Below are 15,538 nucleotides of genomic sequence, written 5' to 3' on the forward strand. Positions count from 1 at the left end.
TGTCGGAAGTGTTTGGATTAATTCAATGCTCTGAGTCAGTGTTGCATGTTGACAACCAAAGGAAGGTGATTAATAGGTTGGATACGCTGTGATGGCTTAGAGCTGCACCCTTCAACAGATGTGTACTGCTTAAATGAACTTATTCAAAGAAACCAAAGCATTAGAGTATTTCATCAGAGGTGGATACAGGAAAAATAGAAATGGAAAGATCAACTTTAAACTTTTCATCTGTCCTAACAGACGTAAGATATCCATTACTTGTTAAAAGGGTTGTAAAAATGCAGGCTTTGCTGATTTTAGCTAAAAGCATTATTGAATTTTATTATTCATTACCTTCATTCAAGAGTAATACCCAACATACGAAGCACATGATGGTGGAGGCAGTCAACCACACTGTCGTATTTCCTCCACTGCAAACACATTTCCGCTCTTCATTTGTATCATTATCACATAGCGGTCAGACAGGTGAAGGTAGACTAAGATTCATTTCATGTAAGTGCTTAGTTCACATTGTCACCATAGGCCGTTTTAAGCTTGACGGCCTTGATTTCATGAATTGTGTAACACTTACACTATTGGCACCACAGTCCTCCGACCATAGTTGCAGTCTTGCTTTGATTATCATCAGCTCACCACATCCTCCACTGGCAGCCATTCACTTCAGGTATGTTACAGTTTGTCCTGACATGTCAGAGGGGGTGTGTTCCCCTCTTCCGTGTTGATCTGCAGACCAAATAAACTTCTGTTTAGGCTTTGCTTGTTACTGATGGTGATAACACTGTCACTTGTGGTGGTGAACTTTTAGAAAAGATACAAAAGACAGATCGTCAAGTGAGTGAAATCTCGCAAGAAACAACAATGTTTTCATAAGATTGTGACTGTCAGAGAACTGTCATTGTGGAGTTTATCTGGTCAGGGTCAATGGGTGTCAACATGAGTCAATGGCGAGGCATATGCACTGGGTGGCAGTGTTACACCAAATTTTAAGAGTAAAACCTGTAATAAACTGCTCTCTAAACCCTCCATCCCTCTGTAACAAGCCCCTCCAATTGGCTTATAACCCTGTCGATGATGAACCACCAGATTATCCACAAAACCCACAACCAACAAAAGATCCCAATGAACCAAATATACCTGAGGTGTCGTGCTGGAGCCATGCACAGCCATTTCAAACCTCACTTGTCTGTGTTTGTTGTGATATTCCACAGGTCTATGGGAATACGCTGCCGTTCAAACGTTTGGAATCACCTCTTGTACTGATGTTTTCCTTCTCTCCTTCAATAACAGCTATTTAAACACAGGTGAAGACAGTATGATTCAAACACCAAATATGTTATTCATACAAAAACAGTTCAAGAAAAAGAATTCAGCTACTAACATTTTCATTTATTCAATGTCTCCATTGTATTGAATAACATTGAGAATACTGTTTTGCCTATTTTTTTCTCCCAAAATACCCTTTGAGTTTGATTTTGATTTCCAGTCCCTAAAAGAGTAACTGACCCTCGATCATTATTGAACCACAACGGTGCAACTGGGCTCTAAATATTTTAGGAGCCTGTTTTTCTTTGGGCCCTCTGCAGTCTACTCAGTGGTTACATTCAGTGGGTCAACTCCAGACTAGCCTTCTATCTCTATATGGAAGGTTTATAATAGCTTTACTAAAGCAACACACCTGTTTATTCCAGTTTATTGTAATCATTGTTGTACACTGGACAGTGAAAAAGGCACCTGCTCTTTTTTAAATCCACAGAGACTTTGATGCCGAGTAATTACACTGACCTGATTTCTTATATTCTCATTTAACTGTTGCTCAGATGGATATTTGTCTCCTTTTGCCCTCATCTGTCAGTCTGGTTGAACCACTGTGAAGCATTCTGCTCTCCATGTACTATAACATTACCTCTTTTTGTGAATCCTTCATACAAAACAACTTCTATTTCCACAGAGGACTTCTATCTGTGTTATATGTGTTTGCCCTCTGCAAACATCTTATAATTTCACTCGCTGACTCAGACTGGGTCACTGCAGGACATGCTGCAGGTTTGGTTTCCTGGCAACAGGTGACAGGACCCAGATGGGATGCTGGGACATTGAGGTGTATTTCCTGAAGAATGAATGAAGAGATTTATCGGAAGCATGCAGAGCTCTGAAGGCTCCCAGCCTGATTATTTGCATGTCTTCTCTCTGTTAGTTCCTTCTTTTTTTTCTAGTTACTTATTTCCATACTGAATGATGTGATTGTGATTCCACAGATGACTTGCACACCCACAGTAGACAGAACCTGATGTTTTTCATGTAATGTCACTGTTACAGCAGCTGTCACTTTCTTACCCCGGGGCTCTTGCTGTCAACTTGTAATTTGAGTGGACCTGACCGAAAGTAGGCTTAGCAGATTCAAGGTATTCTAAAGAATTTTAATTTCTACATTATATATGTAACCTGTGTTTTCATAATGTCATATTCAAGGCCTTATATGTCCACAGTCATCATGCTTTCAAACTATGTGGTTTGAACTCTGAACATTTCCTAGGAACCCTTTTTTAATCTTTCCTGTTTGCATCATAGTGACTCTTTCCTGTGATGTCGGAGCGACTTCTAACTCTGACGAAATGTGCGAAGTTTCATTAACAAGCCATTTATGAGTTAACAAAGGTTCAAATAGATGTCAGCTGGGTGTATTGTTCAATTAATCTCCCTTTACTGAGGCCAGACGCTGCTTTAAAACTCATACCAGAATCACTTTGCTTTGTAGATCATCAAAATAAGAGCATCAATAAATGATTAAATGAATAATCAATCTGTGTTTAGCTTTGATGTCAAAAAGCTTCCACTTGCTCAGCTCAGGAATAGATGTGTGTATTTATGTCCAACTGGACCGTTATCTACAGGCATGTTCCACCAGCTGATTTTGATCTTTGATTACTTTGACTTGATCAGCTGAATTGAACATGTAAGCACATGAATGAAATATGAAAAATATGCCTTTCATTCTTTTATTCAGTTTTATTTTTGTCATATGGTCAAAATCCACTGGTTGGGGCGGGTGGGGGGCAGTATTAGTGACCTCAGAATTTCTAAATGCTGTGTAAAACATAGATAAAACAGGATGTGATCATCCTTTCTGACATATTAACTGAAAACAAAGACAATATATTTAATGTTTTATCTCAGCAGCTTAATTGATTTTTGTAAATATATTCTAATTGTTAAATCGATGCAGCAACACGTTTCACACAGGTTGGGACAGGAGCAGCTAAAGACTGGGAAAGTTGTGGAATTCTCCAAAAACACCTGTTTGGATCATTCCACAGGTAAACAGGTTCATTGGTAACAGGTGATAGTACCATGATTGGGAGTGAAAGGGGCATCCTGGAAAGGCTCAGTCGCACGCAGGCAAGTATTGGAGCGAGGCTCACCACTTTGTGAACACATGATTGTATAAAGGATGTTACTACATGATCTGAGGAACACTTTGTAAAGCCGTTATCAGTATCCAACCCTTTTTTTAAATCAGGGTTGTACAGAGATGATGCAGACACACTTTCATGTCTTGGAGTTGTTTTCTTTGGACTTAACTTTAACAGATGAGCATTTCCATATTCATGCCGTCACCCAAATCCAAAAGCAGACGCAAGTCCCTGGTATCCAATTAAAACTGCCAAAAAACAATACGGACCCAACCTGCTCACCAAGGGAATTTTACAATGGCCCACCTCAATTTCACTTTTCTGGGGAACTTGACAAATTCCAGACTGGGATTTAGGTGGGCTGTGAAGATTAGTTGATGAAGAATTAGGAGGGCTCCCCGTTTGTTTGCCACCCACTGAGCCGGTCTCATGATTTCTGCATGACCAGGCTTTGTATCTGAACTCCGTGCACATTGCCTTTTGTTGTCGCGCCCCCGGTGGGCAGCCGACGGGCCAGCAGCAGCACAGAGCCTCCTTTCACCGACACCGTTTGTTCTCCATCGCTACTCCGTACGCTCGCCCGAGCACGTCCCCCTTCTTCAGCTGAGCGGAAATACCTCTACGCCGTTACGACCCGAGACGAGTAAACCCGAAGTGACTCGACAGGATGGGAAGACTGCGTGCGCCTTTTACGCACGCATACGAGTAAGTATGAGTAAGAGAGTTGAGGGGAATGTTGAAGCACTGAAACGTGCTGGTGAACGTGTAACAGTTTCTATAAAAACACACAGATGGGAGGGAGGACTGAACATTTGTCATAGCAAACAGGTCTTGACAAGAGCGCTTTACTGGATAAACAAAGGCTGGCACAAATCCCACATAACGGTAAACAAACATTTATTTTTACTCATCCTGCTGATTCATTCATGCGATTTGTCTCAGGTAAGAAAGTGTTGCTCATGTGCTAATTTGGGGTGCTAGACTCCATGTCTGTATCGTTAAAGTCCACATATTAGAATGACACAAGTGCGCGCAGAGAGCATTTTTAGTAAAACCTCACTTGATCAGCGCAGCATCACATGCGGCTCCATCGCAGTAATGTGCTCTATTATAGTCGCTGCAGTTCATTGAGATGTTATTTTACCCAGTGTATTGATTAAAACAAGCTAAGCGACAGTAATTTAATGTGAAAAGAAGGAGTTACATCACTTTTCTCTTTTCATTTCATAATTAGAGAGAGCAGAAGAGGAGGTTGAACACGGAAGCAGAGGGAGGGGTTTGCTGTCATTTTGGGCACTGACTCCTGTTGAACTGAGTGCAGACAAGTGCTTCAGCTGCCGCAGAGTGCTCCACACTCAGGTCTGTAGGATAGAGTGAGTCTACTCTTGTGTATTCATTGTTTCTATTATAACCCACATCATGATGATGATGATCAGATTCTTTAAATGTTTATCCTTGAGAAACTGTAATGAATGTTTGCTTAAAGTTTGTCACGTTGCTCTTGCGTTTGTCAGGTTTTCCTGTTGACTGTTTGCATAGACGCTGTGTGTGGTCACAAGGAATAAGAGACAGCTCAGTCTAAGAAGCTTCAACTTGTGATCTGAAGAGTGGCTGCAGTTTTCTCCTGAATATCGTCTGTCAAGCAGAAAAGATGGAGCGGATGGAGGATGATAAGGTAAATAGAACTGTTTCCTCTATAGCTGCAAGGTTTGCCGGTAATGTTTTGATGTATTTTCCAAACAATTTCAACCTCTAACCCCTGCAGACGTGATACTGCTGTTCCCATGTTAATTTGAGCTTTCAGTTATAACTCCCAGCGGTTCCTGAGGAAGAGTGTCAGCCTGGCTTTTGCTATTGTTTTATTTCACTCAGAGCCGGTTTTGAGGCAACACCTCCTAATGAAAAAGCGTGTGGTATTTACGAGTCACAGGCTGGCAATTCTGTAATTTTCCTCTCTGGCAAGGGCAGGAACTGATGATGAGCATTTCAGAGCGTGACTAAGAGAGAAAGAGTGGGAAACAGGGCTGGTGGGTGGCAAGTTTGAACTTGAGTATGTTTTAGTTTCTTGCTTTTATTTGTATCCTGCATAGAGATGGGCTGAGAGACTGGCAGTAGGAGAAGTAGAAATGAGGAGAAGGACGAAAACAGAGCAGAGGAAAAGGGCATGCATCGTGTGATATACACAAGAGTTAGTGTTATTCATTAAATGTTCAACTTTAAATTTTGACAATGTAAAACATCTCAACTGACTGAATTGCCCGCTAGTAAGTGCTTTCGCAAACCTTCCCTGTGGCTTGTCTTTTGAAACGTATTGCATGCAGTTCCTTCATTGTCATGCCTGTTTCTTCAGATTCTCACATAATGAGTGTTGATGTAACCAGCCTCCAAGCCACAGTCAATATTAGAGTGCACTCCTTGAATCGACATAGAACACGTTTGGCTCTCTTAAGTCAAATATTTAAAGACTCAGTGCAATGTAAGCCAAAAACATGAAGTGTTGCAGAGAAGTTGTTATTCTTTCTGTGTAATTATCTCATATTAAAGCACAAGTGAACCAGATGTAAGAACAGGAAATAACCCCAATGACAGATTTGAAACTGAGCTTTAACTTTCATTCTTGACATTGGAAACCACAGCTAAGAGATTCATTTAGTAGCTGTTTTCAGTCTTATCACATGGTCTTCGTGCCTTTCCAAATTGTCATGGATTTGCGCATGTCCAAATGTCCACATTGTCAAAGCAGTCTAAACGTCAGCTTGTCGGAGCTGTCAGTATTTGTATTATATTCAGGCAGGTCATCAGCAGTTACCTGGTATGCTCTAATAATAATTTGAGAGAACACACACAAATTCTCTAGAATTAACACACGCCTGGGCGACCACATAATGTGGCCACTCCTTATTCATTGACGCTGTTATAGCAAGAGGGTGATTTAGAGACGTAGTTATTTTGCCTAGGTATTACTCAACACCAGCATGTCGCTGCAGATACAGTTGTGAGTTTCACATGCATAAACATACAGTATGTACAACCACAAACACAAGCCTTCGTTCATTCTTTCCTCACCTGATCTGCCCCACCACACCAGCCGTACATGTTTTTAATCCCCCTTTAGGTTATGTGAGACGATCGTGTGGTGGAAGTCAAACATGTCATACAATGTTATTTTCTTTCTCTTTTTTAAGATAACAGATTGAATGTGATTATATTCTCAAATCTTCGATCACGTCTTCTACATTTTCCTTTTTTGTCCCTTCATCTTTGGCATGCTTCTGTTCTGTTGCTGTGTTTCCCCTTCACTGTCACTTTTATCGTGTATGCAGCGTTTCCTGTGTCACTGTATCTGTCTCTCTGTCTGTCTGTCTGTCTGTCTGTCTGTCTGTCTGTCTGTCTGTCTGTCTGTCTGTCTGTCTGTCTGTCTGTCTGTCTGTCACATATAGTTCACATGACTAACACCAGAGCGTTCCACTTGTTTTAGTCCTCATTATGAGACGAGGTCACGATGTTCCTCCTAGAAACACCCTGTGGCGTAATTATAACTGATTGTCACTATCTCAGTGTGGCAAATATTCTGTTATCGTTATTGCAAGAAATTCATCACTTCCTCGTGTGTGCTGTTTCATTCTGACCCATGTGGTGGTTTATGGTAACTTAATGAGCAGCTGATAGGAGCAGCAACAAATGCCCTTTACCCAAAACACTTTCATTTTTTAAGGAGCTGAAGAACCTCAAGTTCTCTGTAGAATCGCAGTAAATCAGAAAAAGGAGGTGGCTGCTCAGATGAATGAACAGGCAGTTCCTTTCAGGAGACTCTTTGAACTGCCCTTTGCTTTCAAAATGCTCTTCATAATGAGGCAGGTCGTTCCCAACGAACATGCCCTTTCATGACGTTTGAGGAATTTGTTATTTTATCTGTGCAGATAGTCATATCATGTGCAGTGAACCAAAGCTCATTGTGCCTGTCTTTGCACATGTTTGTCACTGGAAGTGTTTGTTTTAGACTCGAGTGTGATTACAAATTGTGCAAAACAATGTGTTAATTAGCATCATGAATGTTTCACTGATGTTGTGTAGGCGAGTTAGCTTCGATAAAGCTGGCAGATTTTGAAAATAGATGGATTAAACTGGATGAAATGGATTTCTTTCCATTAATGAGTCTATTTGGACATCAGCCCTTGACCAGTAGCCTGTGGTTACAAGTAACACGCTTTGCAAATGTTCTTAGACAGTTGATGTATTACAGAAAATGTAAAAGATATGTTGACATTAGCTGTGTAATCAAAGTGAAACTTTGATTGGGGATTTCCGCTTTTGGCTAGATGCTGCCACATAGCAGACTTCATTTAAACCATTTACTACGTTCAGTTCTGCTTGGTTGGATACTTTTACATATTGCAAATTTCACTCCCCAGCAGGGAGCACTGCCATGTAAGGGATTAATGTCAGGTGTAGTAGCTTATTATTTTGAGCTAAGCCCACTTTAATTCTGAAACCAGCAGGGAAAAACATTCTCAACAGGATTCAGTCTTATTCTCTCAAGGTGTCTTTAGCTACTTAGCTGAGAAATACCAAAGAGCTGCAAATCGTGGAGCCTGTGCAGTGTTGTAACACCTAGTTTTCACAGTCGCGCTGCGAGTTGCTAATGCAAAAAGCTGAAAACAAGGAGGGAGGGCAGATGTAGAAAGGCTCATTGTGTGTAGTTACCAGTGTCACTATGAACAACAAGAGCTTTGTGGAGCCAGGAACAGGCCATGTCCGCCACGCAAAACTGAGGGGATGATTGTACATAAACTGCATCTGCTCATTGTCTTAATCTGCCATATCTGTCCGTCTTTTGCTTTCTCAACAGCCGAAGAAGAAGGTGACGTTTTACCTTCTCTACTGTGTTTCAACAGCAGTCATCGGCTCGCTACAGTTTGGCTACAACACCGGCGTCATCAATGCACCAGAGCAGGTGTGTGTGTGTGTGTGTGTGTGTGTGTGTGTGTGTGTGTGTGTGTGTGTGTGTGTGTGTGTTTGCATCATGTTAGTCACATGGCAGAACATGTAGTGTTTTTAATGGTTCATGATGAGGTTTCACAATTAAAGGAGTGGGCATAATTCCTGGATTCACAATAGATCCGATGCACATGTTCTCATTTTCTGATATTAATATGGTAAGGGCACTGTTTCAATGCCACTCACTGAATAAATGTAATGCTTTTATGGTCTTGTTCTGCATGTGCCGTTTTGCAAGTGGGCGTATAATAGAGTCATGGTGCTAGTCATGATGTTTTCAGTGTGTCTGGTCTCTTTTGAGAGCAGTTGAGAAAGCTATATTGCCCCCGTGTGGATGTGTCAGAAACTTCCAAAGTGATTTTTTAAAAATCACAAATCACATAAGACAACACTTTCTAAAAGGAGTCACTTCTTATTCCACCACCTATTTCTGTGATTTGACAGAAACTGCGCAGGTTTTTCCAGAATGTGTCCATGGCGCGGTACGGGGAGCCTTTCAGCCCAGGAACCAACACCATGGTGTGGAGTTTTTCTGTGGCCATCTTCAGTGTGGGAGGCATGATCGGGTCTTTCTCTGTTGGAGCCATGGTCAACAAATTTGGCAGGTGAGTACATCAATAATAAACTGCTATGGTGCAGGATGACAGACAATAAATCAACCAAATCCTTTTCATGACTCTCAGTGCAGTTTCCTGAATGTGACTGATATCAGCAAACAAAATTATTTTGCTTTATTTCCTCTAAGACCGTAATGATTGGCAGAAAATTATTCAGCATCCTTGAAAACAGATTAATCGTTTGTCATTTATCAAGCAGAAATGGAAAACATTTGCTAGTTTCAGTCTCTCATGAGTGGATTTATCAAATCTGACAGCAAATTAAAACGTCTTCAGTTTTGGACAGTTGGGCAAAACAGGACATATGAAGTGATGTCTTGAAGTCTGGAACATGGAGTTAACTGAGACAGTAAGCTGCAGATTAATTGCTGATGACAATAATAGTTGCAGCCCTCCTTATTTAGACATGTGTTTTATGGTTGCTTTTCTCTTTGCTCTTCTTTCTTCCTTGTCACTCATCACCAGGCGCAAGTCCATGCTGCTCGCTAATGTCCTGGCTCTGCTCGGAGGCGGTTTGATGGGACTGTCGTTGCTGTGTCAATCTTTTGAGATGGTCATTTTTGGCCGGTTGATCATTGGTGTGTTCTGCGGTCTGTGCACGGGACTGACACCCATGTACGTCGGCGAGATCTCTCCCACCGCTGTCCGAGGAGCCTTTGGCACCCTGCACCAGTTGGGCGTCGTTATTGGCATCCTGGTGGCACAGGTATGATGCTCTGATGTGGTGACTACGTTATCGATGTTCTTACATTTGGTTGTGCAGAAGCTGAGGATTTCTGCAGGATAATATAAGATACTGTGCCAGCTTTTGCAAACAAAATATTTTACTTTATGAGCTGAATATCAATATCAGCTTTTCCTCTATTCATATTCATGGTTAAGGGTCACCTGATCAATGGACCGTATAGAAGGAAACAACCTCAAACTCAAAGACAGTCAAAAATGTTTGGTGAGGCGAATGAAGCACTTCATCCCCTGCTGTTTGTGTATTCTAGATCTTCGGCCTGGAGGCTCTGCTCGGCTCAGACACTCTGTGGCCTCTGCTGCTGGCTCTCACCATCCTGCCTGCCGTCCTGCAGAGCATCATGCTGCCCTTCTGCCCCGAAAGCCCCCGCTACCTGCTCATTGTCCTCAACCAGGAGGACGAGGCAAGAAAAGGTCTGTTTTGAGACGGCTTGCACTATGCTAACAAGACGGCTACATTAGGCTTTAATGAGACTGAATCGAGAATTACCCGTGAATTTTTAATGATCTGCGGATTGAGGCATGATGAGGCGGCCCTGTGATTTAATTAAACTTTTACAATGTAGCATTTTCTAAGACCCTCCCAGCCTTTCTATACACTATATTTACATAAATAATGTACTGACTTCCTCTCACTCGTCCCTTCTTCTCTATGCAGCGCTGGTGCGCCTGCGCGGCTGTGAAGATGTGAGCGATGATATCCAGGAGATGAAGGAAGAAGGGATGAAGATGGCCATGGAAAAGAAAGTGACCATCCTCGAACTCTTCCGCTCCCCAAACTACCGTCAACCCATCATTATCGCTATCATCCTCCAGCTCTCTCAGCAGCTGTCCGGCATCAACGCTGTGAGTAAACATCAGGTCCCATAATGGAGCGTTAAGGATGTAATTATCACATGTCAGCCTGAAGTGAGAGGGAAGTATAAACCTGTCATCTCACACATGAATCTTTAAAGGAGCATTCACTGAAATCATACAAATGTTTATGACAAGCGCATGACAAGAGATGCTTCTTGGCTCCAGGCAATGTTAGATTGAGTGGAATAATTTAAGCCTCTGAGTGTCAATGGAAAGAGACAAACCCAGTGGTTTGTAATCGGTATTTTGTTAATGAGGTCATGTAACCAGGCTGACTAAGCGTTATCGGTTGCTGCGTCTGACCTGACAACCACAGTTGAGCTGCTATCGCCTATGGCTAAAGGCCGGGACGTCGATTGAACTCTGACAGACACATCAACACTCATGGCCTATATCAACTGTAGCACAGCAGCTAGAAGAGTTATACAAAATGCAACTTGTGTTAGTTTCCGCTGTGTAATTATTCCAAAAAGTTGATGGTACATTTATCAAATTTTCATATTACAGAGCATTTTAGTATGTCCCACAGCTTAAAATGAAAAGTTTTCATCCACTCTCACCGCTTTCATCAGCATCATTTCCAGCAGATTTTTGTTTATGTCTTTAGAAATTTTTGTTGTTTTTTTTAGCTCACAATCTCTAAAAACCCCTGTACGCTTACCCAACCATAACCAAACAACAGACAACTGTTTGCTAACAAACTGCATTTATTTTGTTCACTTGAATAACACTAAGTCTTCCTCTGTCTCCCTGTCCAGGTCTTTTATTATTCTACAGGCATATTTGACACAGCTGGTGTGACTCAGCCCATCTACGCCACCATAGGAGCTGGAGTTGTCAACACTGTGTTTACTGTTGTCTCTGTAAGTGTATGACTACACATGCAGTGTCTCAATACAAGGCGTGTCTTATATTTTTTGGATTATTAATAAATCTGTGTCTCGTTTTGACTCCAGCTCTTCCTGGTTGAGCGGGTGGGGCGAAGGACGTTGCACCTGATTGGCCTGGCTGGCATGGCTATCTGTGCCCTTCTTATGACGATCTCCCTGTCGTTGGTGGTGAGTGATGTTTGTATAACTGCTCTTGTCCCACGAGGTTTTTGCTTCCTCATTACATCTCCTCACACTCTTTGTTTCTCTTTCTGAGCAGAAGACCAACGCATCTCTAAGCTACCTGGCCATAGTAGCTGTGTTCGGCTTCGTTGCCAGTTTTGAGATGGGTCCAGGTCCCATCCCCTGGTTCATTGTGGCAGAGCTCTTCTCCCAGGGGCCCCGCCCTGCTGCCATGGCTGTCTCTGGTTTCTCCAACTGGACTGCCAACTTCCTGGTGGGGCTGGGGTTCCCTAAACTGGAGGTATGAACACGTTATTTCTTGAAAATCTTCAGATGTACATGAGTTTATCATGGAGTAACTGTACAAACATCTCTCTCTTCTTCTCTCAGGAACTCTGCGGTCCATACGTCTTCATCATCTTCATGATCCTCCTCATCCTGTTCTTCATCTTCACATTCCTGCGAGTGCCCGAGACCAAAGGGAGAACCTTTGATGACATCGCTCAGGGCTTCGCTGCCAGTGCAGGGAAATCCTCCCAGTCCCCGGCTCCTGAGGCGGTGGTCGTCGGCCTGCCAGAGAGCAAAGACACCGCACCCATGTCCCCCACAGAGAAGGTTCCCATGGTCGATCTCCCAGAGAAGCCGTGAGCGTCCTTAGAGAGAAGGAGGAACAGGGTACAAGACAGACAACAGGTTCCAAGCACATAGATATTGTAAGGAGTTATATTTCATAACTCACAAATGACGACTGAGCAGTGGGGATGTGTTTAGAAAAAGCCAACTCAGTGTATTAATGCAGAAATAAGATTTTAGATTTTTATGTATTTAGTGTGCCTTTTTAAAAAAAAATTAAACTCAATGTTTTTTAAAGATTCAGCTGTTACAAATGCTAAAATAATTGACAGAATCCTGTGTAATTATACTTTAAACATGGGTCAAACCTAAGTGAATTACCAGTACTTAATATTTATTGACATTCCCAGTGCCAGCTCCATGTATCTTGCCATATAAGAGGATCAACGTATGTTCTCTGTTAAGTCCCAGATCTTCAGCTACCCCCAGTGTTAAAAGGTTGCAGGATTTGGGGGTTTTACGTATTGAGGTCAAGCTTGAAAAGCCGGTTTTGGAGCCCGGTGGTTTGACCCAAAAAAAAAAAAAAAGACTGACTTGCAGTCCTGTCTGCCTGCCTGGTGTGCCTTGGGGGAGGGAACCATGTTGCCTTGTATAGACAGAATAAACATGGAGGAGGTGCTGCCGACTCAAACATGTTTTACACAGTCGAAGAAAATAAATATTTCTCCTCACCCTGTAGCACAGCGTCCCATGAGAGTAGAAGATGTTTGTGTGTTGTTTGAAGTCAGCAATGTTTATGCTGATAAATACGTAACAACAAGGACAGTTTTGTAAATCAGTGCTGTCTGCATCAGGTATATTGTTTGTAAGAGGATGAGGTGTAGTTTAGCACTGCCAAGCCTGAAAGAAGTCTCCTACTGCTCTTTAAAACACAACCTAACCTCTTGTGTTTAATGAGTTCATTGCACAACCAGGGTGACAGAGAAATCGTTGTACTACAGTTGTTTATAGTATGCATTACAGCACTTGGATACAAAAACTCAGGTGGCTCATCGTGTTATACTGCATAATCGGCTTCTGACTGTTATGGCATAAAAAATGCATTTATCCGTTATTGTACTTGAAACTCCTTTGACATCTGCAGGTTGCAGTAACTTCTGAATCACAGGTCATGAAATAAAATGTCTTACAATCTCTAAAATATTGTGACATCGAATCAAAAGTGCTCGTCAGTGTTAAACCATTGTTTGAGGAGTGTGCTGAAACACGTTCAAGTCTACCGATAATTAAATGACAACACGCCTCTCACAAGACATTAGCCATGTTGAACAGTGACGTTGAATAAAAACACTAAACTGTATTTATTTCAATGGTTAACGCACAAAAAATGTCTTATCGTCTGCATTTGTTTCTAATTGTCTGAAATTGTGTATATATTGTAGAATCTTCAGTTCCTGTATTATGATCAACTATCTCAGCACAGTATGCAAGCTTCCAAATGTCATGCGAATGTTTGTACAGTTGCATCTTCCTCTGGATGTGCGCATGCTCATAAGGAAGCACTTGTCAATGTTTTAAGCTCAGCAGTGTTTTTGTTTGCACTTTGGTAGTCAGACTACTTCATAATGATTGCTTGTATTGTGTGTGGCTCTCTGTTACATGTAAATATGCCATATGTGTTAGGGAGTGTATGGTTTTGGTTGCTTGTTTCTCATAATTCTGTTTCATCTACTGTATGTTACATCCACTGATTTGTCTTGCACTATGGAAATACTGTTACTATGATAAATGTCACTATGTTGCTCAACAGCAGACAGAACTGAGGAAGACTGAGTGTCCTTGGGAGTCAGATAAGAGATGACCTTTCCTGTTTTTCTATTATTATGTCCTCTGTTCTCTGCCGTAATAATATGAGTGACACTTGCTTTGAGAAACTAAAAAGGAAATAAAGTTGTCCATCTTTTAAGGGAATGTGTGACTTGAATTATGAGCATGAAGAGTCTGTTTTTTTCCGTCTGTAAAACTATGAGTCAAAGCAAGTTTCTTGTCATGAATGTTTAATGGAGCTGCAGCCTGTGCTTAAGTGAAAGTGTGAGAGGTTCGTGAGGTATTTTGTCTGGTACCCACTCCTGCACTGTGGCGACAAAACCTCAGTTAGCTGTGCAGTCATTCAACACAGAACTAACCAGCACTCTGAAATACTGAAATAAAGCTGTGAGCTGAAAAGCAGATCTCAGTTCTTCACTGTGGCTGCTGCTGCTGCTGCTGCTGCTGCTGCTGCTGCTGCTGCTGCTGCTGCTGCTGAACAGTAGGGTTGTAAAAAGGTGTATTCCTGATTGTGTTGACATTTTTAAGAGTGCGTGTGTGAGGAGGAGTTATGAGATCACGTTTCCTCCTGGGTCACACAGCTTCAAAAGCCAAACCAGAATGCATGTAGAGATGCAAGAGAATATTTACCCCACAGAGGATTTCCTCTGAAAATGTATTTTAAGAAAACATTCTTTTAATATTACAGGTCTTTGCTGTTGTTTTATGCATGTACTTGTTCATGCATTCAAGGGAAATCATGCAAATTGTAGATTTTGTTTTTAGGAAGGAGACTGAAAACCCAGGATTGTAACTGAAGATTATTTTCATTATCACTCAATGTACCTATTTTCTCAAATTATTTAAAATGCGGGTTAGGTTATAATTTGGTCTGACACGACCCCAGATAAGCAGTTGAAGATGAGATGAGATGAGATGAGTATTTGTAGTAGAACATGGAAAATGTAATATTAATGGCCTTTGTCACTCTTATTATCATTATTCTTGTCACTCATTATCATTTCATTTGGGGGATAATTATGCTCCAAGTTTTCCCATAATTCTTTGAGAGATGCAAACAGGCTGCCGTAAAACCTCAGAAGAAGAAGAAGAAGAAGAAGAAGAAGAAGAAGAAGAAGAAGAAGAAGAAGAAGAAGAAGAAGAAGAAGAAGAAGAAGAAGAAGACAGGAAGTATGCAGTTACCATCGATTAGGTTAGGTAACTATTTACAGCTTTGGTTCCTTTGGGGTGGGGTGGGGGGTGTCATTATTTTTTACATAATTTGGCGTGATTTAGAAAATGCCAAATTAGCTACCATCAGTTTGAAAACAAAACTGCAAAAAACAAAAACTGATTATTTTCTGGCAAGTCCTGAAGTTATGAGGAGCGTCCTTTTCTACGATTTATGGACTTGTTCGCGACGGACATCGGACACTGTAAGTCACAGTGAATCTGAAAATATGTTTCTGGTGCCTCTGTG

The 15,538-nt window shown here is 41.6% G+C and overlaps 1 protein-coding gene across 2 annotated transcripts; it reads left to right on the forward strand.

Moving 5' to 3' along the window:
* Nucleotides 1–4,180: 4,180 nt before the first annotated feature.
* slc2a3b (solute carrier family 2 member 3b) lies at nucleotides 4,181–14,218 on the forward strand. Of its 2 annotated transcripts, XM_070965961.1 has the most exons (12): nucleotides 4,181–4,295; nucleotides 4,645–4,769; nucleotides 4,925–5,085; nucleotides 8,260–8,364; nucleotides 8,853–9,013; nucleotides 9,491–9,731; nucleotides 10,021–10,183; nucleotides 10,428–10,615; nucleotides 11,386–11,490; nucleotides 11,584–11,685; nucleotides 11,777–11,980; nucleotides 12,070–14,218. In XM_070965961.1, the coding sequence occupies exons 3-12, from the start codon at nucleotides 5,062–5,064 to the stop codon at nucleotides 12,325–12,327; spliced, it is 1,551 nt and encodes a 516-aa protein (XP_070822062.1). In that variant the 5' UTR covers nucleotides 4,181–4,295; nucleotides 4,645–4,769; nucleotides 4,925–5,061; the 3' UTR covers nucleotides 12,328–14,218. The 2 variants fall into 2 exon arrangements, with proteins under 2 accessions (XP_070822062.1, XP_070822063.1); XM_070965962.1 differs by lacking the exon at nucleotides 4,181–4,295 and having other exon boundaries at nucleotides 4,725–4,783.
* Nucleotides 14,219–15,538: the final 1,320 nt, after the last annotated feature.

The sequence above is a fragment of the Chaetodon trifascialis genome, chromosome 7 (assembly GCF_039877785.1).
Source record: "Chaetodon trifascialis isolate fChaTrf1 chromosome 7, fChaTrf1.hap1, whole genome shotgun sequence".
NCBI lineage: Eukaryota > Metazoa > Chordata > Actinopteri > Chaetodontiformes > Chaetodontidae > Chaetodon > Chaetodon trifascialis.